This window comes from Eurosta solidaginis, chromosome 2 (assembly GCF_040869045.1).
Source record: "Eurosta solidaginis isolate ZX-2024a chromosome 2, ASM4086904v1, whole genome shotgun sequence".
NCBI lineage: Eukaryota > Metazoa > Arthropoda > Insecta > Diptera > Tephritidae > Eurosta > Eurosta solidaginis.
The window spans coordinates 270,240,779-270,267,097 of NC_090320.1; the positions used below are offsets into that span (position 1 = coordinate 270,240,779).

At 37.5% G+C, this 26,319-nt stretch overlaps 1 protein-coding gene across 1 annotated transcript in view; it reads left to right on the top strand.

The window, feature by feature from the left end:
* The first annotated feature begins 334 nt into the window (after nucleotides 1–334).
* The window catches only part of LOC137242768 (golgin subfamily A member 6-like protein 22), a 102,939-nt gene continuing 76,954 nt past the window's right edge, over nucleotides 335–26,319 (top strand). The window contains exon 1 of the mRNA XM_067770020.1: nucleotides 335–1,033. Within this exon, the coding sequence (XP_067626121.1) occupies nucleotides 438–1,033 (596 nt within the window). The 5' untranslated portion in view covers nucleotides 335–437. The remainder of the gene's footprint in view (nucleotides 1,034–26,319) is intronic.

A 26,319-nucleotide genomic window follows, 5' to 3' on the forward strand; every position in this document is an offset into this window, starting at 1 on the left:
AACGCACCTACCAAGTTTCATCGCTTTAGCTATCTTTGGTAATGAATTATAGCACTTTTTCGGGTTTTCGAAATTTTCGATAACAAAAAAGTGGGCGTGGTTGTAGTCCGATTTCGTTCATTTTAAATAACGATCTGAGATGAGCGCCCAGGAACCTGCATACCAAATTTTATCAAAATCCCTCAAAATTTACTCAAGTTATCGTGTTTACGGACGGACGGACAGTCATGGCTAAATGAATTTCTTTTTTCTCCCAGATCAGTTTGATATATAGAAGTCTATATCTATCTCGATTAGTTTATGCAGTTACGGATTACCGTTATGCGAACAAAGTTAATATACTCTGTAAGCTCTGCTCAGCTGAGTATAAAAAAGTGAGCAATCGCATCGAATAACTTTCACCAAATTAGAAATTTAGCCTTGACGCCACCATCAAAATGCCTTACACAACCACCAACAATCAACCTTATTGGCAGCCAAACTCTTATACTGCATCTAACCCTACAACCGTTACAATGATGTTGGCAAATCGTATTGCAAACAACAAGGATTGGTCAGTCGATGATGAGCACTTTTTCGAAACGAACACAATGAATGTCTGGCAAACGCTAGAATTTCTTTCAAACATAAATTTTCGTAAGCGTTTTCATTATGAAGGTTATAATGATACCGAGAATGCGATACGCACTTTAACGCCTTCATGGTGTCGCGATAGTTATGCGGAGAAAGCTGCAGCATCTGCAAATAAGGAAGATAATAATAATGTTGCTGGTGGTAGTGGTAATGGCCGTGTAAATGTAAAAGCAACAACGGGTAGTAGTGATGCTAGTTTTACAGGCAGCAATGCAGCTGCCATGCGTCGCGATCCGCTCAATAAAAGTGCTAAAAAGTCAAAGCGCAAGAAAGTTACTCAAAGTGAAAGTCGTCAACATAACTCATCTAGTAAAATGCGATCTCGTCGAACAAAATCTGCTCCGATTGAAGCGGAATATGCTCTTTCTGAGGCTGATTATACGGATTTGGTGAAGTGCAAGTAAGATAATATTAACAAGTATGAAAGTCAAAGTTCCGTGTTGAAATCGTACAATGCATACCAAGTTTTTGGGGGAATTTTCTTTTCATTTAAGAAAAGGTGTATGTAAAATATGTTAGGAAAAGTATTTAATCTTATAAGGAAATTAATTTGTTAGAAGAAGTGATAACACGTCAATTCAACTAAATCTATACGTTCGGCAAATAATTCATTCATTGCAATAACAGTTATGCTATTATTATCTTATTGCGGTTAGAATTTGTGTTCAATTACTGGTAATAAGCTTACAGGTTTTACTTCCGTCTAACTCTGCTGCTGTGGCAATAAGGCGTGCACTCAAGCTGCCCCGACGCTTTAAGCCTAATTGCAGTTGCTAACGCGATGCTTTTGGACGTTAGGTCTGCAGGCGGGATGTGTAGAATGGCATGCAATGCTTCTGTCGGGGTAATTTTTAAGGCTCCCGTTATGCTAATCATTGATACTCTGCATAAACTCTCAAGTTTTTTACTGTACGTACTTCTTTGTGTGGTTGTCCACCAAACAAGAACCCCATAGTAAAATATGGGTTTGACAATTGCCGTAAATACCCAATGAGAGAGTTTGGGTTATAGGCCGCACGTGCATCCTAGCATCCTCTTGCATGCATAGAGTGTCGCGGAGGCTTTCTTCGCTCTCTCTTCCACATGGTGTTTCCACGACAACTTACTATCTATTATAACTCCTAGATATATTGTACTATATATTTCTTGCAGGGTTACCCCTCCAAGCTTAGGCATAGTAGGGACCTTATACTTCCTAGTAATTAATACTAGAAAGGTTTTGTTCGCGTTTGGCGGTTAACCCCACTTCAGATGCTCAGGCATGTACATCCCGAAGTGTCTGATCCATCAGAGAGTTGATTGTTGATAGGCATCTGCCGCTCATGATGACAGAAACATCATCTGCATATGCCTTAAGTTTGACTGGTCCTCCGTCGAACCGCCGAAGTAATTGGTTTATAACCAGCGTCCACAGCATTGGTGATAAAACCCCACACTGCGGCGTTCCTCTGTTTATAGATTTCGTTGTCGCGCACATACTCCATTGCGATGTGATCATTCTACAGCCTAACATGAGAGCCGATCTAATTTGCTAAAGCTGGATGAACTTCAATCGAGTTGAGACTGTCCATGATTACTGTTTTCGAGACATTTTTGAAAGCTCCGGCAATGTCCAGAAGGCATATTCCTGGTGTTGCAGCGCCTTCTCTATTCATAACCACACTATGCAATGCAGTATCGACTGACTTTCCTTTAGTGTAAGCATGTTGTGCTGAAGAGAATAAGTCGACTTTTATTTTTTAATTTATACACACATCTATTAATCTCACTAGTTTTGAGTTTTGAGTAGAAAAGATGTCAAACGAATAGGCCTATAGTCTTTCGGGTGCAGGTGACTGGCTTTTAGCGATTTAGGTATGAAGACTAATCGAGCCGTTCCCCAAGATTGCGGGAATGGCCATAAGGTTAATTGAAACTCTGCACAGCTAACCTTATGACCACTTCAAAGGGGTCATAAAGCCGATTTACCTTATGGCCATTGGAATTGGACATACGGTAAATGGGCCATTTAATGTGGCCATAGGACCAATTAACTTTGGGGTGCTTCAAAATTTGGTGTAGTGACCATTTATAAAATTTCCGTTAGACCATGTGACTATTTCGGGAAAAAGACCAGTACTATGTTTTCATTGAGGTGAGTCGAACACAAAAGCAAGCAGTGTCCACGGGATCAATTTTATGTTAGTTAACAATAGGTTTTTACACAATTTCTCCTTGGAGTCAAATATAGGAAAATAAGCGCCTCGGAATTCTTTATTCCAAATTTTGCTTAGGCGCACTTCTGCCCGTGCTCGAAAACATGGAATTCTACAAACAAAATTAATCGAACTAAAATATTAAATATAAATAATAGCTTAAAAGACTACGCTTCTATAGCTTACCGAACTAAAAAATAGAAAATAATTTTTAATCACAAAGATTTTACGTTACATTACCCAGCCAGCATTTTTTGAAAATTTTGATCAAAAAATATTCAAATATCATACCCCAAGATGATTAAAAACGTTCAAATTTAAAAGCATTTTCTGTACGAAAATTAACGTACCGTCGGGAGAAAAATGTACCATAAATGTGATTATTCTTGAATAATCATTTATGATTCCTATTTCGAAACGCTTTTTATTCATATTTGATATCATTGTAAAATTAAGCTTTAATAGTTTTATAGTAATATTTGACTGCTTTTCACAGTCATTTTCTGATCATATTCGTGAATATATTTCAATCGGTTTGGTTGAGATTCTTGAATGCCATTATAATGCATTTATTCTTCATATCTCATTCAAAAAAGGATACTACATAATAATCTTATTTCATCAGGGGAAGAAAGCATGCTAAAGTGAGCTATTCGAACCACAGCTAACTCGCAAACAAACTTGACCGATATACAACTGCGACTACAACATCCAACATCAGCACAATCGTCTGCATCTTAAAATACGGATACGATACGGGATGTTGAAGCCGTATTCAGGTATGTCAAGATAGTTTCACTTACCTGGAGTTCAAATAGCTCACAACATATGTATGTATTGTCCAATCATTATGTATTTTCTGGGAAGCTGAAGGGGAGAAATTGTTGGGGAAATCTTCGTTCACGAGCAGAATTACATGATTTTTGTCTTGAAGAATATCTTTTGCATAGATTATAAAATTTTTATATATTTTTTCTTAGCTTCATGATTGAAAAAATATGTGTATGTGAAAAAAATAAAATTTTTAATGAAAAGTAAAACTTCAACAAGTATAAAATTCATTATTCAGCCAACAAATATATTCATAAAAGATTCAGAAAGCTGAATGAAGAATGATTATAAATTTTTGATCACCTAAAGTAAACACATTTGATTCAAATATGATTCCAAAATGTGATTGAAAAACTATATTCAGTTTTTGATCATCAAAGGTAAGCATATTTGATTATTCTTTTTGTTGGTTTTTATGAAATATTAAAATTTAGTCATTAAAGGACTTCAAAAATGATTTCAGAAAGTGATCGAAAAATGCTTTTTAGCTTTTCATCATCAAATGTATTCATATTTGATTATTTCTTTTGTTCAATTGTAGTATAACTCATTATTTAGTCAGAAAGAGTAATCAAATTGTATTGATATGTAGGGAAATTCAAAATTGAATCACCTAAATGCTGACCCACTCACTTTGATTACTCTTTCTGACTAAATAATGAGTTATACTACAATTGAACAAAAGAAATAATCAAATATGAATACATTTGATGATGAAAAGCTAAAAAGCATTTTTCGATCACTTTCTGAAATCATTTTTGAAGTCCTTTAATGACTAAATTTTAATATTTCATAAAAACCAACAAAAAGAATAATCAAATATGCTTACCTTTGATGATCAAAAACTGAATATAGTTTTTCAATCACATTTTGGAATCATATTTGAATCAAATGTGTTTACTTTAGGTGATCAAAAATTTATAATCATTCTTCATTCAGCTTTCTGAATCTTTTATGAATATATTTGTTGGCTGAATAATGAATTTTATACTTGTTGAAGTTTTACTTTTCATTAAAAATTTTATTTTTTTCACATACACATATTTTTTCAATCATGAAGCTAAGAAAAAATATATAAAAATTTTATAATCTATGCAAAAGATATTCTTCAAGACAAAAATCATGTAATGCTGCTCGTGAACGAAGATTTCCCCAACAATTTCTCACCTTCAGCTTCCCAGAAAATACATAATGATTGGACAATACATACATATGTTGTGAGCTATTTGAACTCCAGGTAAGTGAAACTATCTTGACATACCTGAATACGGCTTCAACATCCCGTATCGTATCCGTATTTTAAGATGCAGACGATTGTGCTGATGTTGGATGTTATAGTCGCAGTTGTATATCGGTCAAGTTTGTTTGCGAGTTAGCTGTGGTTCGAATAGCTCACTTTAGCATGCTTTCTTCCCCTGATGAAATAAGATTATGTAGTATCCTTTTTTGAATGAGATATGAAGAATAAATGCATTATAATGGCATTCAAAAATCTTAACCAAAACGATTGAAATATATTCACGAATATGATCAGAAAATGACTGTGAAAAGCAGTCAAATATTACTATAAAACTATTAAAGCTCAATTTTACAATGATATCAAATATGAATAAAAAGCGTTTCGAAAAAGGAATCATAAAAGATTATTCAAGAATAATCACATTTATGGTACATTTTTCTCCCGACGATACGTTAATTTTCGAACAGAAAATGCTTTTAAATTTGAACGTTTTTAATCATCTTGGGGTATGATATTTGAATATTTTTTGATCAAAATTTTCAAAAAATGCTGGCTGGGGAGTGGGTAGTAGAAGGTAGAAGAATTTATCATAAATATAATAAAGTTTTAGTTACTAACAGAATCATCAAATTCAGAATTAAAAGCGTGGGCTGTGTATAAGTAGAGAGTAAAATCCTCTCAACCTATTCTACTAACTTTGTCCTCAGAAATACGTTAACAATTTGTAGTATAAAGCTTACCGGGAAGCTACTTAAAAATTGATAGCAAAAATCCAAGTCTTGTACGAATTATCTAATTTAGATCCGCAGATCCGTTCGCCACCTATCGAACGTTTTCTCTTTTACACTGTTTTGGTCTCCTACCGATGCGTGTAATTTCAAGATTGTATCTCAGGGGAGTCTCTTAAAAATTTATCGCAAAATTCTCCCTATCCTTAGTGCCATTTTTCTAAAATTTCTCAATGCGTGCGCCTCCTAGCAGAACTTTGTGACCTTTGAAATTACTTTTAAACTTTATTTAGCTAGTTTTTTTGGAAGTAACTTAGAGACGTATCAAAAAATTCCATATATCCTATGATTTTTTTTTCTCCTGTTTTTGAATTGTGTCGACCGTCTGATCTATGTATGTCTAAGGTTTCAAGTTTGTAGCTAAATGGAAACTAACTTGAAACTTGATCGCAAGAGTTCCTCGTTTGTTCGAAATTTCTAAGTATCTCACCCCAGGCGCCACTCACAAAATGTTTCCCTTTATTGAATGCATTGCCGTCGGGCTGTGAACTGCGTATGACATTTTAAATTTGTAGGTCAATGGGAATTCTCTCAAAAATTACTTACGATTTTTGAAATATACCGACCCGTATGCCACCTAGCGGATATATATGTTCATCTTGTGGTGCATTATCTGCGCTATCAAAATTATGTGTTAGCGTCCAAGGTTCTAGCTCAATGAGAAGTCAGTTAAAACGATCGTACGACTCCAAATGTCATAAATGGAGTTTCTAAATATCTCAATCCCTGCCTCGTCTAGAAGAATTTTTTCCTGTATATTACAATCCAATTGGGCACTAAGCCATATTCAAAGTTTCAGGTCCCTAGGTTATCGAGAAGCGACATAAAAGCTAATCTCAAAATTCTAAATGTTGTATGACTTTTTTAATGGCCACTACCAATTTTGCACAACAAAGCTCATTTGTTTTCTCACTTAATAACAGTAATAAAAATAAAATAAAAAAATTTTAAGCACTTCCTTTATAAAAATGGACAAAAATCAGCGAAAAATGCCTCCTTATATAAAGACATATTCTTCCTTAACTTTGATTTTTAAATTTTGACATAGAAATTGCAAAAATATTTATGCGAAGTAAAAATATAACGATGGAGCGCACATTGCTTGGATTGGAAAGTTGGTAGGAAAGGAGATATTATTAGTCCATCAATTGCGCTCCACCTTTGTATTTTTAATTATCATAAACATTTTTGCAATTTCTATGTCAAAATTTAAAAATCAAAGTTTAGCAAGAATATGTATTTATATAAGGAGATATTTTTCGCTGATTATTCCCCATTTATATAAAGGAAGTGTCTAAATTTTTTTTATTTTATTTCTCCTTTTCTTACGTTTTCTCGATGTCTTAACCTATCTGTTAAGTTTTACAGTTGTAGCTCAATGGGAACTTACATAAAAATCTTTCCCAAAATTCCCTCCGTTCCGTTTGATTTTTCAAAATATCTCAGTCCGAACGCTCCTTAGCGAAACTTTTTGTATCGTGTCATCGGCTGTCATCGACCTCGGAATTAAGCTCTAAATTTTTAGCCTCTAGCTTATCGTGAAGTTACTTAGAACCCGGTCTCAAATTTCCAAATTATTATCTAATTTTTTCGAATCCGTGCGCCACCTAACAAAATTTTTTTCTCCTTTTTTCCTTTGTCACGGTGTCTTAACCTGTCTCTGAGTTTTCATGTTTGTAGCTCAATGATAAGTTACTTTAAGATCGATCTCAAAACACCAAATTTCCAAATACTTCGAACCGTGCGCCACCTCAAGGAATTTTTTCTCCTTTTCTTAAATTTTCTCGGTATCTTATCCTATCTGTGTTTTACAGTTGTAGCTCAATGAGAACTTACATAAAAATCAATCCCAAAATTCCCTCCGTTTCATATGATTTTTCTAAATATCTCATCCAGTGCGCCTCCTAGCGAGTCTTTTTTTATCGTGTCATCGGTTGTCATTGACCTCTGAATTAAGTTTGAAATTTCAAGTCTCTAGCTTATCGAGAACTTACTTAGAAGCTGGTTTGAAAATTTTCAAATTCTTATCTAATTATTTAGATTCGTGCGCCACGTAACGGATTTTTTTCCTGTTGTGCATTGTCACGGCGTTCTAACCTATGTGTAAAGTTTCACGTTTGTAGCCCAATGAGAAGTTACTAAATAATCCATTGCAAGATTTGTATTAAAAGCGGACAAACATTCAACCGACCTAATATAAAGGAAGTAATAAATAATTTTCAAACATTTTTGGAAACAAAAATATAAAAAAAAATCTAATTTTTTTTAACGTTTGCCGTAAAAGAGTGTGCCGATTTTAAAAAAATGTATTTCTTTCCATGCATATTTTCACCTATTATCGAGAAGTTTCGTAGAAAAGTAACAATTATAAAATATCGATATCGAATGCAAAAGTATCGATATGGTAAAGTATAATAGCAAGCTGATTGTCCCTATTGATGTGGCATTTCATTTTCAAAAATCATTTTTTTACTTCGTTTTCACTGATAAGTTCATAACTTTATCTTTTATTCACTCTTTAAATAAATTAATTTTTTGTAGCCGGCCTTTCATATGGACTTGTGTAAAATAACTGGAAAAATTACTGTTTAAATTTTTTTCAGTGTATAGAGCTTTTTTATGGCAGCGCGTTCTAAAATGTTGTGCACCTACCAAAAGCGTTTTTAATGCAGATAAAAGCACGCATACATTAAAAGCTCCTCCGTACAATCAATAAAAAGCTTGTTTTCTTAATTCTTTCGTTCAATAGCTTTTTTATGGATTAAGTGCATAACTTGATGTAATTGGATATATATGTAAATAAAATAAAATGCAATTATTGTACACTAAGATACTTAGTAAATTGGCGGACTCACAAATCAAATGAGAATGAAATTGTGTGTATCCAGATATATATATCTTAAATTATTTTCAAAAGTATATTTTCCTCCAGTCATTTTATGTAACAGAAAGCTTGTGATTGGGATAAGAAGCTGGAGACCTGCATACGTCGTTCTTTTTACATGCTAAGGCCATATCTGGTGCCGCTATGCGACGTGAGAAAGTATTCTTTGCATGTGTTCTTAAGGAGCAATTCCCACCTCGTGGGAGCATTACAATATCACTATTTCGCAATAACTGATGTCAATTGGGCGGACCAAAGGAGGAGAAGTCCTTCCTCACCTGCCTTTCCAAACTTAGTGGAGAGGAATACCTTCCTCTGCTTCCAAACTGCGGTGTCGGCTGAAATACTTTCTTAGCCGGAGCGTCTTCATCCATAACATAACTTAGCCAGCGAAACTTTTGGGCTCGTATAGCTCATCATAGTCCCTCCCTCGATACTTGCCGTCGTCGTCACGGACAGAACCATAAATATTTCGGAAAACTTTTTTCTCGAACACTCCAAAATCCATTGTTACCTGCCACATATGACCATAAATATGTATAGCCTTCACACATTCTACAGTTTGTTTTTATGTCCACTGGCCGAGGCGTATGCACTGGCTCATGCCCGGAGCTTCAGTTTCGTGGGATCAAATGAATCACCCTAATGTTTCTACATAGCAAAATTTCTGACCTATCCCAACTTTAAAGAGTGCAAGGGTTCATTGACCTATATTTTTTAAAAAAATATATGTATATATAAATATATGTACAAGTATGTATACGTATTTAAAGCAAAAGTAAATTATTTATATATATATCTTAATCTTAATCTTAATGTAATATCTAATATCTAATATATATATATTACTAGAAAACCCGACAGACGTTGTTCTTCCCTAAATTTGTCCTATCTGCATACATTTTAATAAGCTTTTTCCACCTGACTCTGCCCTTCCCCCTCTTCACTTTTTCCTAATCGTTTCATTCACTCCTCCCTCCTTCTTTTTCGCTTCATCTGTCCCCATCTTCGTCTCATTCTATCTCTTTCTCAATCTCCTCTGTTTTCTCTTTTCTCTTCTCTCAATTTTTTCTCATTCTTCTGCATCCCTTATTGCCTGTCCCAGAGGGTGGTATGTATTTTATTCCAGTCCCAGTCCCAGTCCCGCTCCGAGTCTCAGTCCCAGTCCTAGTCCTAATCCCAGTCCCAGTCCGTCTATGGATAATATATTACTCTGTACTAAAGCACTCATCAACAGCTTTCATTTGATATCCATATTGTATAAACACTGTCTAGGCAGTCACTGGCCCACGTTTTGAGACCCTGTACCTGTAGTAACCACAGCGTGAGGTTTACGCAACTTGTGTGAAAGTTTGAACAAAATCGACCAACGCATCTCTTCAAACACCGGCGACCAACTAACACACATGTTAGCCTTTATTTTTATATATATAGATTTTAATTTTTCACACTTCACTATTTAAAACGATATGCAGATTTTCGTTGCTTTTGAAATTCGGCTTAAAAATTGCACATGGAACAATTAAAGACTCTCCTGAATTAAAAAAATGTCATAGTATCTCTAAATCGCGGGACCCTCATTTGGCACACATATAGCCAATAGTCTAGAAGGATCTACTAGCTATATTTTTTTGAAAAGGGGGAGGTCCAAGCCCCCTAGCAACATTTATAATATAATTATTGTATTTTTTCGTCTTTGTGACTGAATTACGCGAGAACGGCTAGACGGATTTTGATGAAATTTGGGACAGAGATAATAGTCTAATGGCGAAATTTTTTACGAATATGGAAAGGGGTGAGGGTGTCCCACGACCTCTTCGAATAATTACTTTTTAACAATTTTTACAAATTATACCTTTACGTACGACCTTCACCAATATTACAAACTCAATGGGTCAAATAAGTCGAGGGCTTACAAAGTGAGCAGGGTGATATCGAGACCCTTCCGGGATCTTTTCAGGATGGTCTTCGGCGTCCGTCCGGGATCCCGACGGGGTCATTTCGGGATATTTCGGGACCTTTTCGGGACCACTTTGAGACTCTTCCGGGATAATTTCTGGATGGTTTTCGGGATCCGTCCGGGATTCCGTCGGGGTCAATTCGGGACTTTTTCGCGATCATTTTGGGACTACATCGGGATCATTTTGGGACTCTTCCGGGATCATTTCGGGTTTCGGGATCCGTCCGGGATCTCGTCGGCGTTATTTTGGGATTTTTTCGGGACTATTTCGGGATAAATTTGGGACATTTCCGGGATAATTTCTGGATGTTTTTCGGGATCCGTCCGGGATCCCGTCGGGGTCAATTCGGGACTATTTCGGGTTCATTTTGGGACTCTTCCGGGATCATTTCTGTATAGTTTTTGGGATCCGTCCAGGATCCCGCCGGGTTTATTTTGGGACTTTTTCGGGACTATTCCGGGATCATTTCTAGATGGTATTCGGAATCCCGTCAGGGTCAATTCGGGACTTTTTCAGGCCTATTTCGGGGTAAATTTCGGACCTTTCAGAGAGCAATTCTGGATGGTTTTCTGGATCCGTCCGGGATTCCGTCGGGGTCATTTCGGGACTCTTTTGGGACTTTTTCGGGATCACTTTGGAACTCTTCCGGGATGATTTCTGGATGGTTTTCGGGATCCCGTTGGGGTCGTTTCGGGAATTTTCGGGACAATTTCGTGATCATTTTGTGAATCTTCCGGGTATCATTTCTGTATAGTTTTCGGGATCCGTCCGGGATCCCGTTGGGGTTTATTTTGGTACTTCTTCGGGACAATGTCAGGGTCATTTCGAGACTGTTCCGAGATCATTTGGGGATCCTTCCGAAATAATTTCTGGATGGTTTTCGGGATCCCGTAAGGTTAATTTCCGGACTTTTTCTGGACTATTTCGGGGTAAGTTGCGGAGCCTTCAGAGATCCTATCTCTATGAGTTTGGGGATCTGTCTGGGATACCTTCGGAGTTTTTTCGCGACTTTTTCTGGGATAATTTTCGGACCCTTTAGAGATCAATTCTGGAAGGTTTTCGCGATCCGTCCGGGATCCCGTCAGGCTCATTTCGGGACTATTTCGGAATCATTTTGGGACTCCTCCGGCATAATTTGTGGATGATTTTCGGGGTCTGTGCGGGAGGCCGTCGGAGTTATTTTGGGGTCATTTTGGTACCCTTCCGGGATAATTTCTGTATGATTATCGAGATCTGTCCGGGATCCCGTCGCAGTGTTTTCGTTACTCTTTCTGGGCTATTACGGGATCATTTGCGGACCCTTCAGAAATCAATTCTGGATGGTTTTGGGGATCCGTCCGGGATCCCGTCAGGGTCATTTCGGGACTTTTTCGGGACTATTTCGGCATCATTTTGGGTCCCCTCCGGTATAATTTCTGGATGATTTTCGGGATCTGTCCGGGATCCCGTAGGAGTTATTTCGGGACTTTTTCGGGACTATTTTGGGATCATTTTGGTACTATTTCGGAATGATTTCTGAATGATTTTCGGGATTCGTCCGGGATCCCGTCGGAGTTATTTGGGGACTTTTCCGAGATCATTTGGGGAACCCTCCAGAGTCATTTCTGGATGGTTTTCGGGATCTCGTCAGGGTCATTTCGGGCCTTCTTCGGGACTATTTCGAGATCATTTGGAGACCCTTCCGGCATTATTTCGGGATGGTTTTCGGGATCCATACGGAATTCCGGCAGCGTACTTTCGGAACTTTTTCAGGGCTATATCAGGTTCCGTCAAAAACATTTCGGGACTTTTTTGGGAGTGTTTCGGGATCATTTGAGGATACTTCAGGAATAATTTCTGGATGGTTATGGGGGTACCGTCGGGCTAATTTCAGGACTTTTTCAGGACTATTTCGGGGTCAATTCCGGGCCCTTCAGAGATCAATTCTTGATGGTTTTCGGGATCCATCCGGGATCCCGTCATCGGTTTTTTGGGACTTTTTCCGGGCTATTTCGGGATCATTTGCGGGCCCTTCAGAGATCAATTCTGGATGGTTTTCGGGATCCGTCCGGCATCCCGTCAGGGTCATTTCGGGACTATTTCGAAATCATTTCGGGACCCCTCCGAGATGATTTCTGGATTATTTTCGGGATCAATCCCATCGGAGTTTTTCGGGACTTTCTGGACTATTTTGAGATAATTTGCGGATCCTGGATGGTTTTCGGGATCCGTCCGGTATCCCGTCAGGGTCATTTCGGGACTATTTCGGAATCATTTTTCCACCACTCCGGGTTGATTTCTGGATGATTTTCGGGATCTGTCCGGGACCCCGTCGAAGTTATTTCGGGATCATTTTGGGACCATTTCGGGATAATTTCTCAATGTTTTCGGGATTCGTCCGGGATCGCGTCGGAGTTATTTCGGGACTTTTCCGGGATCATTTGCGGATCACCCCAGAGATATTTCTGGATGGTTTTCGGGATACCGTCAGGGTAATTTCGGCACTTTTTCGGGGCTATTTCGAGATTATTTGGAGACCCTTCCGGCATTATTTCGGAATGTTTTTCGGGATTCATACGGAATCCCGGCAGCGTACTTTCGGAACATTTTCAGGGCTATATCGGATTCCGTCAAAAATATTTCGGCACTTTTTTTGGGAGTATTTCGCGATCAATTCTGGATGGTTTTCGGGATCCGTCCGGGATCCCGTCGGGGTCATTTCGGGACTTTTTCGGGACTCTTTCGGAATCATTTTGGGACCCCTTCTGGCTAATTTCTGGATGATTTTCGGGATTTTTCCGGGATCCCGGCGGCATCATTTCGTTACTATTTTGATATCATTTATTTATTATTTTATTTATTAACATATAAATGTTTATCCTAACAACAATTTAAAACAAAATTATCTTAAAGTGCCAACCACGTGGGACCCTTCCGGGATCATTTTAGGTCTCTTCGCAACCGGTAGTTTAGCACACATTCGTTTTTAAATTATGAGCTTTTATGGCCATGGATTTGCTGCAAATTATTCGTAATTAAAATTCGGTATGTTTTATCTTTAATATCCAACACAGCTTTTTCGTTCTATTTTTGATTTTTTTTAAATGAATCCTGTAACGAGCTGCTATAACTATAATTACACTTTTTGTAATATTTGAACCAACTAAATAACCGAAAAAGCAACACTATTTTCATCTAAAAATTCTCTTGGGTTTTAGCTACTTTGTTCTATGAATAGTAATTCCTTCATCCCTGTCATATCAATTAATTGAACTTAAAAACAAAATGTATTTTTTTTTTAACTCGAAAAGAACTTACTTACTTACTTAATTGGCGCTTAACCGTCTAAACGGTTATGGCCGTCCAACAAGGCGCGCCAGTCGCTCCTTCGCTCCGCCAACCGGCGCCAATTGGTCACACCAAGGGAGTTTAAATCGTTTTCCACCTGGTCCTTCCAACGGAGTGGGGGCCGCCCTCTACCTCTGCTTCCATAGGCGGGTTCCGATAGAAACACTTTCTTGGCCGGAGCATCATCTTTCATTCGCATAACATGGCCTAGCCAGCGCAGCCGCTGCATTTTAATTCGCTGGACTATGTTGATGTCTGCGTATAGCTCGTACAGCTCATCACTCAGCACTCGAAAAGAACTGTATTGTACTATTCATGTAACCGTGCCGTTCAGGTTATCAGCCCATTTAGTTATTTTTTTACTCTATTACAAAAATAAAAAATACATTAGACAAAAATAATTTGTATACAGATAACTTGATAAGCAGGCTAACGTGAGTAGCACATATATTTTATTATCTCTTGCGGAAGTGGCCGCGTGTAAAGGCTAGTAAGTATATTATAACGGGGAAGTTTGGATGTTTGTCCAGAGGTTTGTCTTTGTGACTCAATCACGCAAGAACGGCTGGACTGATTTGGATGAAATTTTGCACACATATAGCCAATAGTCTAGAAGGTTCTGCTAGCTATATTTTTTTGAAAAGGGGGAAATCCCCGCCCCTAGGAACAGTTATAATTTAATTATTGTATTTTTTTGTGACGCCAGAACGGCTAAACGGATTTTGATGAAATTTGGGACACAGTCTACTAGCGAAATTTTTTTCGAGCATGGAAAGGGGGGTGGGGATCCCACGCCCTTTCGAACAATTACTTTTTAATATTTTTTACACAGTATAACTTTACCTATACTGGCCTTCACCAATATTACAAACTCAATGGGTCAAATGAGTCGTTACACCCACCGCCCCCTTCCCTCTTCTCCGGCCCTCTGGTGTAAAATCTATAAATTGTTATAACTCAATATCAAAATCAATAGTTTTTGGCACATACAGATCGAGATCTAAACAATTCTGGATGGTTTTCGCGATCCGTCCGGGATCCAGTCGGGGTCATTTCGGGACCTTTTCTCGACTAAAACGGGATCATTTGGCGACCCTTTCGGCATCATTACCGGATGGTTTTCGGCATCCGTCCGGGATCCCGTCAGGGTAATATCGGGACTATTAGGGAATCATTTGAGGACCCTTCCGGCATCATTTAATGATAGTTTTCGGGATCCGTCCGGGATCCCGTCGGGGTCATTTCGGAGCTTTTTCGGGATCATTTGGGGTCCTTTCCGGCATCATTTCTGGATCGTTTTCGGGATCCGTAAGGGACCCCGTCGGGGTCATTTCGGCACTTTTTCTTAGCTGATACGGGATCATTTGGGGGCCCCTTCGGCATCATTTCTGGATGGGTTTCGTGATCCGTCCGGAATCCCGTCGGGGTCATTTCAGGACTTTTTCGGAATAATTTTGGGTACCATCCTTCATCATTTCTAGATGGTTTTCGGCATCCGTCCGGGATCCCGCCGGGTCATTTCGGAACTTTTTCGGGACTATTTCGGAATCATTTCTGCACTATTTTGCGATCATTTGGGGACCCTTCCGGCATCATTTCTGGATGGGTTTCGGGATCCGTCCGTCATTCAGTCGGGGTATTTTCGGAATATTTGCGTACATTTGAGTGATAAATTCTTGATGGTTTCCGGTGACTTTTTCGGGGTCATTTTGGGTCCCTTCCGGCATCATTTCTGGATGGTTTTCGAGATTCGTCCGGGATCCCGTCGGGGCCATTTCAGGGCTATTTTGGGATCATTTGGGGTATCTTCCGGCATCATTTAAGGACTCTGCGAAACCGGTAGTTCAGCACACATTCCTTTCTAAATTATGAGCTTTTATGGCCATGGATTTTCTGCAAATTATTCGCTCTATTTCTTTCTTTTTCGTTCTATTTTTGATTTTTTTTAAATGAATCCTGCAACGAACTGTTACAACTATAATTACACTTTTTGTAATATTTTAACCAACTAAATACCCGAAGAATTCGTTTGAGAAGTATGGTTCCTTCGGCAAAGTTTCTTATTTTTATCCCTAGAATACGATTTTCACAGAGCAATGAGCGATTTTTAAATCGACCTGCCCTAATATATACATATATATATATATTTACGTAGCACATGCCCATTGAAGAATTAACAAGTAAGGAAGGCTAAGTTCGGGTGTAACCGAACATTACATACTCAGTTGAGAGCTATGGAGACAAAATAAGGAAAATGAACCTGGGGTAACCCTGGAATGTGGTTGTATGACATGTGTATCAAATGAAAGGTATTAAAGAGTATTTTAAGAGAGAGTAGGCCATAGTTCTATGTATGGACGCCATTTAGGGATATCGCCATAAAGGTGGACCAGGGCTGACTCTATAATTTGTTTGTACGATATGGGTATCAAATGAAAGGTGCTACTGAGCATTTTAAGAGGGAGTGGTCCTTAGGTCTATCGGTGGACGCCTTTTCGAGATGTCCCCATTAAGGTGGACCAGGGGTGACTCTATAATGTGTTTGTACGATATGGGTATCAAATGAAAGGTGGTAATGAGTATTTTAAAAGGGAATGGGCTTTAGTCCTATAGGTGAACGCCTTTTCGAGAAATCGCCATAAAGGTGGACCAGGGGTGACTCTAGAATATGTTTGTAAGATATGGGTATCAAATGAAAGCTGTTAATGAGTATTTTGAAAAGGAGTGATCCTTAGCTCCATAGGTGGACGCCGTTTCGAGATATCGCCATAAAGGTGGACCAGGGGTGTTTCTAGAATTTGTTTGTACGATATGGGAATCAAATGAAAGGTGTTGCTGAGCATTTTAGAGTGGGCATTAGGTCTATAGGTGGACGCCTTTTCGAGATATCGCCATTAGGGTGGGCCAGGGGTGACTCTGGAATGTTTGTACGATATGGGTATCAAACGAAAAGTGTTACTGAGCATTTTAAGAGGGAGTGGGCATTAGGTCTATAGGTGGACGCCTTTTCGAAATGTCGCTATTAGGGTGGGCCAGGGGTGACTCTAGAATGTGTTTGTATGATATGGGTATCAAATGAAAGATGGTAATGAGTATTTTAAAAGGGAGTAATCCTTAGTTCTATAGGTGGACGCTTTTCGAGATATCGCCATAAAGGTGGACCAAGGGACACTCTAGAATGTTTGTACGATATGGGTATCAAACGAAGGGTGTTACTGAGAATTTTAAGAGGGAGTGGGCATGAGGTCTATAGGTGGACGCCTTTTCGAGATATCGTCATTAGGGTGGGCCAGGGGTGACTCTAGAATGTGTTGTACGATATGGGCATCAAACGAAAGGTGTTACTGAGCATTTTAAGAGGGAGTGGGCATTAGGTCTATAGGTGGACGCCCTTTCGAGATATCGCCATTAGGGTGGGCCAGGGGTGACTCTAGAATGTTTGTACGATATGGGTATCAAACGAAAGGTGTTACTGAGCATTTTAAGAGGGAGTGGGCATTAGGTCTATAGGTGGACGCCTTTTCGAGATATCGCCATTAGGGTGGGCCAGGGGTGACTCTAGAATGTGTTTGTACGATATGGGTATCAAATGAAAGGTGGTAAGGAGTATTTTAAAAGGGAGTAATCCTTAGTTCTATAGGTGGACGCCTTTTCGAGATATCGCCATAAAGGTGGACCAAGGGTGTCTCTAGAATGTTTGTACGATATGGGTATCAAACGAAAGGTGTTACTGAGCATTTTAAGAGGGAGTGGGCATTAGATGTATAGGTGGACGCCTTTTCGAGATATCGCCATTAGGGTGGGCCAGGGTGACTCTAGAATGTGTTTGTACGATATGGGTATCAAATGAAAGGTGGTAATGAGTATTTTTAAAGGGGTAATCCTTAGTTCTATAGGTGGACGCCTTTTCGAGATATCGCCATAAAGGTGGACCAAGGGTGACTCTAGAATGTTTGTACGATATGGGTATCAAACGAAAGGTATTACTGAGCATTTTAAGAGGGAGTCGGAATTAGGTCTATAGGTGGACGCCTTTTCGAGATATCGCCATTAGGGTGGGCCAGGTGTGACTCTAGAATGTTTGTACGATATGGGTATCAAACGAAAGGTGTTACTGAGCATTTTAAGAGGGAGTGGGCATTAGGTCTATAGGTGGACGCCTTTTCGAGATATCGCCATTAGGGTGGGCCAGGGGTGACTCTAGAATGTTTGTACGATATGGGTATCAAACGAAAGGTGTTACTGAGCATTTTAAGAGGGAGTGGACATTAGGTCTATAGGTGGACGCCTTTTCGAGATATCGCCATTAGGGTGGGCCAGGGGTGACTCTAGAATGTTTGTACGATATGGGTATCAAACGAAAGGTGTTACTGAGCATTTTAAGAGGGAGTGGGCATTAGGTCTATAGGTGGACGCCTTTTCGAGATATCGCCAATAGGGTGGGACAGGGGTGACTCTAGTATGTGTTTGTACGATATGGATATCAAATTAAAGGTATTAATGAGGGTTTTAAAAGCGAGTGGCCCTTAGATGTATATGTGAATGCGTTCTCGCGATATCGACCAAATTTTGACCAGGTGATCCAGAAATACATCTGTCGGGTACTGTTAATTTATTTATATATGCAATACGACTAACAGTATTCCTGCCAAGGGTCCAAGGGCTGTTGATTTCGCCTTGTAGAACTTTTTCATTTTCTTCTACTTAATATGGTAGGTGTCACACCCATTTTACAAAGTTTTTTCCAAAGTTATATTTTGCGTCAATAAACCAATCCAGTTACCATGCTTCATCCCTTTTTTCGTATTTGGTATAGAATTATGGCATTTTTTCATTTTTCGTAATTTTCGATATCGATAAAGTGGGCGTGGTTATGGTCGGATTTCGGCCATTTTTTATACCAAGATAAAGTGAGTTCAGATAAGTACGTGGGCTAAGCTTAGTAAAGATATATCGGATTTTGCTCAAGTTATTGTGTTAAGGGTCGAGCGGAAGGACAGACGGCGGACTGTGTATAAAAACTGGGCGTGGCTTCTACCGATTTCGCCCATTTTCACAGAGAACAGTTACCGTCATAGAATCTATGCTGCTACCAAATTTGAGAAGGATTGGTAAATTTTTGTTCGACTTATGGCAATAAAAGTATTCTAGACAAACTAAATGAAAATGGGCGTAGCCACGCCCATTTTGAAATTTTCTTTTATTTTTATATTTTGTTGCATCATATCATTACTGGAGTTGAATTTTGACTTAATTTACTTATATACAGTAAAGATATTAAATTTTTTGTTAAAATTTGAATTTAAAAAAATTTTTTTTTAAAAAGTGGGCGTGTTCTTCATCCAATTTTGCTAATTTTTATTTAACACAAATATAGTAATAGTAGTAACGTTCCTGCCAAATTTCATCATGATATCTTCAACGACTGCCAAATTACAGCTTGCAAAACTTTTAAATTACCTTCTTGTTAAAGTGGGCGGTGCCACGCCCATTGTCCAAAATCTTACTAATTTTTTATTCTGCGTCATAACCTCAACCCATCTACCAAGTTTCGTCGCTTTATCTGTCTTTTGTAATGAATTATCGCACTTTTTCGATTTTTCGAAATTTTCGATATCGAAAAAGTGGGCGTGGTTATAGTCCGATATCATTCATTTTAAATAGCGATCTGAGATGAGCGCTCAGGAACCTACATACCAAATTTCATCAATATACCTCAAAATTTACTCAAGTTATCGTGTTAACGGACGGACGGACGGACGGACGGACGGACGGACGGACGGACATGGCTCAATCAAATTTTTTTTCGATCCTGATTATTTTGATATATGGAAGTCTATATCTATCTCGATTCCTTTATATATGTACAACCAACCGTTATCCAATCAAACTTAATATACTCTGTGAGCTCTGCTCAACTGAGTATAAAAAAAAAGGTATAGGAGAAAACAGCAAAAAAAAAAAACTTACCAAACCAATATACATACATATGTACGAAATTAGTAACAATGTATGCGCCTGTAGTGATCTCAATGCGAGTAGGCATGTGCGTACATATATGTATATGGTTGTCAGCATGTACATACAAAAATATAAAAATTTATCAAAATGAAAAAATTTAAATTAAACTTATCTATTATTGATTTCACTAACATTGGTGTTTCATTATAGTGATTTGTGCCGGATCAAAGATTTATCCAAATCTGCATATTTATACATATCTCGACGCGTCGAAGGCCTACTCGCTCGATGATATTATCTGCATCACTCTGTAACTATGATGAAAGAAATGTTTTCGCACAATAAAAGTTTTAGGTGCTTTCCAATGCAACAAAAAAAAAAAAAATAGTATTATTCAGCAACGTGCTGTATTTATTCTTATTTAGAGCACATCATAAACGCAAACAGGCGCTCAAAAGTAGAAACAAAAAAATTTGTATTTAGCTTTAAATATATATATATATATTTAAAGTTAAAATTTGGTCATGTTTAATGATAGAAAAAGGGAGCGGTGTAGCTCAAATTCCAAAAGTTGAAGATTCTCAGTAAAGTTGAGTTAGGTTAGGCAAAGGGAGCCATGTGGATTTACCAAATTATTATTACTATGACATTAATATCGGTATATATTAGAGTGGGTCAGATTGCATTGATGGATTTTTTTCCATCAGGAGTATAGCAAAAATTTTATCTACAGATGATTCTAAGAAAAATTGCTGAAGATACCATAGCTCTAAGTCCCGATTTTTGCAAACACTACATGATCCTAACATTCCAATGCATATACAAGGAACAGAAAGATATTTAGCGTTGTTAACATCTGCTTCCAAACGTGTTATAGAAAAAACAAGTAAGGAAGGCTAAGTTCGGGTGTAACCGAACATTACATACTCAGTTGAGAGCTATGGAGGCAAAATAAGGCAAAATCACCATGTAGGAAAATGAACCTAGGGTAACCCTGGAATGTGGTTGTCTGACATGTGTATCAAATGGAAGGTATTAAAGAGTATTTTAAGAGAGAGTAGGCCATATTTCTATGGATGGACGCCATTTTGGGATATCGCCATAAAGGTGGACCAGGGCTGACTCTAGAATTTGTTTGTACGATATAGGTATCAAATGAAAGGTGTTAATAAGTATTTTAAAAGGGAGTGTGCCTTAGTTGTATATGTGAAGGCGTTTTCGAGATATCGCCATAAAGGTGGACCAGGGGTGATTTTAGAATGTGTGTGTACGTTATTGGTATCAAATGAAAGGTGGTAATGAGTATTTAAAAAGGGAGTGATCCTTAGTTCTATAGGTGGACGCCTTTTCGAGATATCGCCATAAAGGTGGGCCAGGGGTGACTCTAGAATGTGCTTGTACGATATCGGTATCAAATAAAAGGTAGTAATGAGTATTTTAAAAGGGAATGGGCCTTAGTTCTATAGGTGAACGCCTTTTAGAGATATCGCCATAAAGGTGGACCAGGGGTGACTCTAGAATATATTTGTATGATATGGGTATCAAATGAAAGGTGTTAATGAGTATTTTAAAAGGGAGTCATCCTTAATTCTATAGGTGGACGCCGTTTCGAGATATCGCCATTAAGGTGGACCAGGGGTGACTCTAGAATGTGTTTGTACGATATGGGTATGAAATGAATGGTGTTAATGAGTATTTTAAAAGGGAGTGATCCTTAGTTCTATAGGTGGACGCCTTTTCGAGATATCCCATAAATGTGGGCCAGGGGTGACTCTAGAATGTGTTTGAACGATATGGGTATGAAATGAATGGTGTTAATGAGTATTTTAAAAGGGAGTGGGCCTTAGTTCTATGTGTGGACGCCTTTTCCAGATCTCGCCATAAAGGTGGACCAGGGGTGACTCTATAATGTGTTTGTGCGATATGGGTATCAAATTAAATGTATTAATGAGGGTTTTAAAGCGAGTGGCCCTTATATGTAGGCGTTTTCGCGATATCGCCCAAAATGTGGACCAGGGTGATCCAGAAAATCATCTGTCGGGTACTGCTAATTTATTTATATATGCAATACTACGAACAGTATTCCTGCCAAGATTCCAAGGGCTGTTGATTCCCCCTGCAGAACTTTTTCATTTTCTTTTACTTAATATGGTGGGTGACACACCCATTTTACAAAGTTTTTTCTAAAGTTATATTTTTTTTTTTTCATTTTGCGTAATTTTCGATATCGAAAAAGTGGGCTTGGTTATAGTCGGATTTCGGCCATTTTTTATACCAAGATAAAGTGAGTTCAGATAAGTACGTGGACTAATAAAGATATATCGGTTTTTGCTCAAGTTATCGTCTTAACGGCCGATCGGAAGGACAGACGGTGTATAAAAACTGGGCGTGGGTTCAACCGATTTCACCCATTTTCACAGAAAACAGTTACCGTCATTGAATCTGTGCCGCTACCAAATTTCGGAAGGATTGGTCGATTTTTGTTCGACTTATGGCATTAAAAGTATTCTAGACAAACTAAATGAAAATGGGCGGAGCTCATTTGTATTTTGTTGCACCATAAATTTTTTGTTAAAATTTGACTTTTAACAAATTTTTTTTTTTAAAAAGCGGGCGTGTTCTTCATCCGATTTGAGTATAAAAACGTGAAGGTGTTATGACTGTTACAGCAGAAAGTCGGGAAAAACAGCCACGAACTGGGAGCAAAAAAGATTTAAAAAAAATAATAACACAACATTACTTTTATTTTCCAAAATACATTAAAATGGTCAATTCTAAGTAAAAAAAAAAATAATTTTTTAAATAAATTACATTAAAATTATAAAAATTGTGTTTGTTTATTTTAATGGTGTGTTCAATTTATACTTATTATTAAGAATTCATGAGCTTAACACCGGCTTATAATAATGGAATAATTGAATTTAATTGTTTTTTGCTTAAAAAAAAATAAATAAATGTAAAGCGCGATAATCTCCGAAGAGATCTAAGGCCGAGCTTCTCTTCCAATTTGGGACCTAGTTGTTTTATGCCGACTCCGAACGGCATCTGAAAGGCAGATGAGTTTTCACTGAGAGTTTTTCATGGCAGAAATACACCCGGAGCGCTTGCCAAACACTGCTGAGGGGCGACACCGCTTAGAAAAATTTCTTCTAATTGAAAAACCTAATTTCTAAAATTTTGATGTTGCCTTGCCCGGGGTGCGAAGCCAGGGCATACGGTGTGATAGGCGGAGCACGCTACCATCACACCACGGTGACCGCCGCTTGTTTTTAGCTTATTACTTGAAAATATAGGTTTTTTTTTTGAAAATTTTTTTCTACTAAAATTAATTCGAAAAAAGAAGAACTGTTTGAATGAAAGTTGTTGTGGAGATGTTCTGAACTATTTTAGCTGTAAAGAAAAAAAAATTCCATAAGAAATTTGTTAAAAATTATAATATATTAGTTAAAAGTTCATTTTAGGCTAATTTCTCATAATTTAAGCCTGATATCTCTACTAAAATTCAAAAACACTATAGATATTAATGCAGATTCTGAAATGTACGTAAAATACCTTTAAAGGAAGACCAATATGATATTTTTCCTATAATTCTATCAGAAGCTATGAAGATTTTTTGGCCAAACCCTACATTCATATGGCAAAATATCTATTTTGCAAAAATCTTAACCTCGAAATCGGATTTAGAGATATGTCTGCAACAATTTTTCTTAGAATCATCAGTACATTATGTTTTTGCTATACTCCTGATGGACAAAAATCCATCCATACAATTTGACCCACTCTAGTATATATTATATATATTTTGATTTACTTACTTAAACTATATAAGGTTAAGCTAAGATTTAATTCATATTTCAAATATAGTGTATCATTGATTCACATATATTATTATTTTAAAACTAGTAAGTATTTATTGTTTGCCATTCTAAAGAAAATTTTAATAAATGGAATCTGAATTATTATATTTTAATTAATCACTAGTCCACGTTATAATGTATATATATTTTTTTCTAAGTTTTCATTCTTTTTGATTGAGTCGTAGCTTTATGACTTCATATACATATACTAGAAGGCCCGGCAGACGTTGTCCTGCCCTAAATTTGGCCTATCTGCATACATTTTAATAAGCTTTTTCCGTCTGACTCTGCCCTCCGCCCCCCCCCCCCCTCTTCACTTTTTCCTAATCCTTTTATTCACTCCTCCCTCCGTCTTTTTCGGTTCATCTATCTCCATCTTCGTCTCATTCTATCTCATTCTCAATCTCCTTATCTCTTTTCTCTTCTCTCAATTCCTTCTCATTCTTCTGCATCCCTTATTGCCTGTCCCAGAGGGTGGTATGTATTTTATTCCAGTCCCAGTCCCAGTCCCACTCTGAGTCTCAATTCCAGTCCCACTCCGAGTCTCAGTCCCAGTCCTAGTCCTAAACCCAGTCCCAGTCCGTCTCTGGATAATATATTACTCTGTACCAAAGCACTCATCAACAGCTTTCATTTGATATCCATATTGTATAAACACTGTCTAGGCAGTCACTGGCCCACGTTTTGAGACCCTGTACCTGTAGTAACCACAGCGTGAGGTTTACGCAACTTGTGTGAAAGTTTGAACAAAATCGACCGACGCATCTCTTCAAACACCGGCGACCAACTAACACATTTTAGCATTTCTTTTTATATATATAGATTTTTATTTTTCACACTTCACTATAATATTAAAACGAAATGCAGATTTTCGTTGCTTTTGAAATTCGGCTTAAAAATTGCACATGGAAGAACTAAAGACTCTCCTGTATTAAAAAAAAAATGCATAATACCTATAAATCGCGGGCCCCCTCAGAAACCCACCCCCCTCTCGGCGGGCCTGCTGATGTGCTATACTTGATATCATTTGCTATAATATTTTTTATTGATAAGCAGGTTGTTTAATTAAACACTAAGAAATTACACGGAAGTAAAACCGCACCACCACCTGAAAATATGAGTGTCACTGTGTATACGTAACATTTTATTATTACGTATAAACAAATAAAAAAATTTCAATAAAATAATATTGCGACTATAAACTGAGATATAACCTATCCTATATTTCAAGTTAGATCAAACTACATACGGTGTGCAAATCAAATTCAAAATCGGTTCAATAGTTTAGGAGTCCATTGGTCTCAAACCTGTGACACGTGTTTTTTATATATCAAGATAGTCCAGTATCATAAGTAAAACATGCCTCTTCGATGTCAACTCAACAACTGAAGCTTTATTTTTCAACCGTTACATTCGAACTTAACGCTAATTTTTCTTTTTACTTATTTAATTTGATCTCTTACTTTATCACAATGTATGTAACATAACATCAATTTTTAGTTAGTAACATTTTAGTAACATTGCTTACGCCTAACATAGCTTAAGACTAACCTTAAGTATAACCTATAACTACTTATATTACTATATACATATATCACTATACATATGGTTATGCGAAAGCTTGCATCGGCAATGCTGATTTAGTGTTAAACGGTAATTAGGAATTTTAAAGCACTAAATTATTTAAAACTATTAATCAACCAAATCGGAATTTCGGATTATACACGTGGTTGACTCGCATGGTCGTTTGCCTACTGTTTTCGTGTATATGTGGGGGTGTTTGAATAAATGGCTTGTGGCGTGGAAAGCTGCAGGGCGCCCGCCTTTCAGCCACGTGGTGGAAATTTATGAAAATTTTGTTGAAATTTTTATTAACATACTTTATTTAACTGTGTACATGAACATGCACATACGTATATATGTATATGAATATAAACACAGAAAAAATTAAAAAAAAAGTGTATTTTCTTACCAAAATTATAATCTGCAATAGAGATCCGTAAATACGCCTGGAACGGATTGTGTTTGTAAAAAAAAGAAGACTTTATATTTTATTATAAAGTGACTTTATATTTTATACTTTAAACACTTTTAAATAAAATTGTTATATTTTTTTTTTTCACTGTTTAAATGTTCACTTGTCGGCTGCTGATGTAGAAAAGAAAGAAGTCTTTTTGGCGGATATTAGCTCAGGCTGGAGAAACAATATGGTAGGCTTCGATATATATCGGTCTGCCTTTTTTTTGTTCTTTTATCGAAAATCGTATGGTTATATACTCAGCCATGGAGATATAAAGCAGGTGTGTTCATTTGTATTTCGGACAGTGATGGTAAAAAAAAAAATATGCAAAACATTTTAAGGAGTATTTTTAAGAAGAAAAAATATTTATATAGGTGCGTAAGTAGAAATAAGGGGAAGGACATATGGAAATATGGTGAGCCATGTACCACAGTACACCATCTGGTTTTCTCCCGACACTTGTAGAGCGACTTGTAGAGCGTGATTTTTGTGTGTCGAGAGGGGTTTTTTTTCAATTGCCTATTCAGTTCAAAGTAGCACTTGTTGGCAAGAGTTATTTCCGTTTGTTTTGTAAGCTGACATTGTTTTTACTATTAATGCTGGTTCTCAAAAAGACGAAATC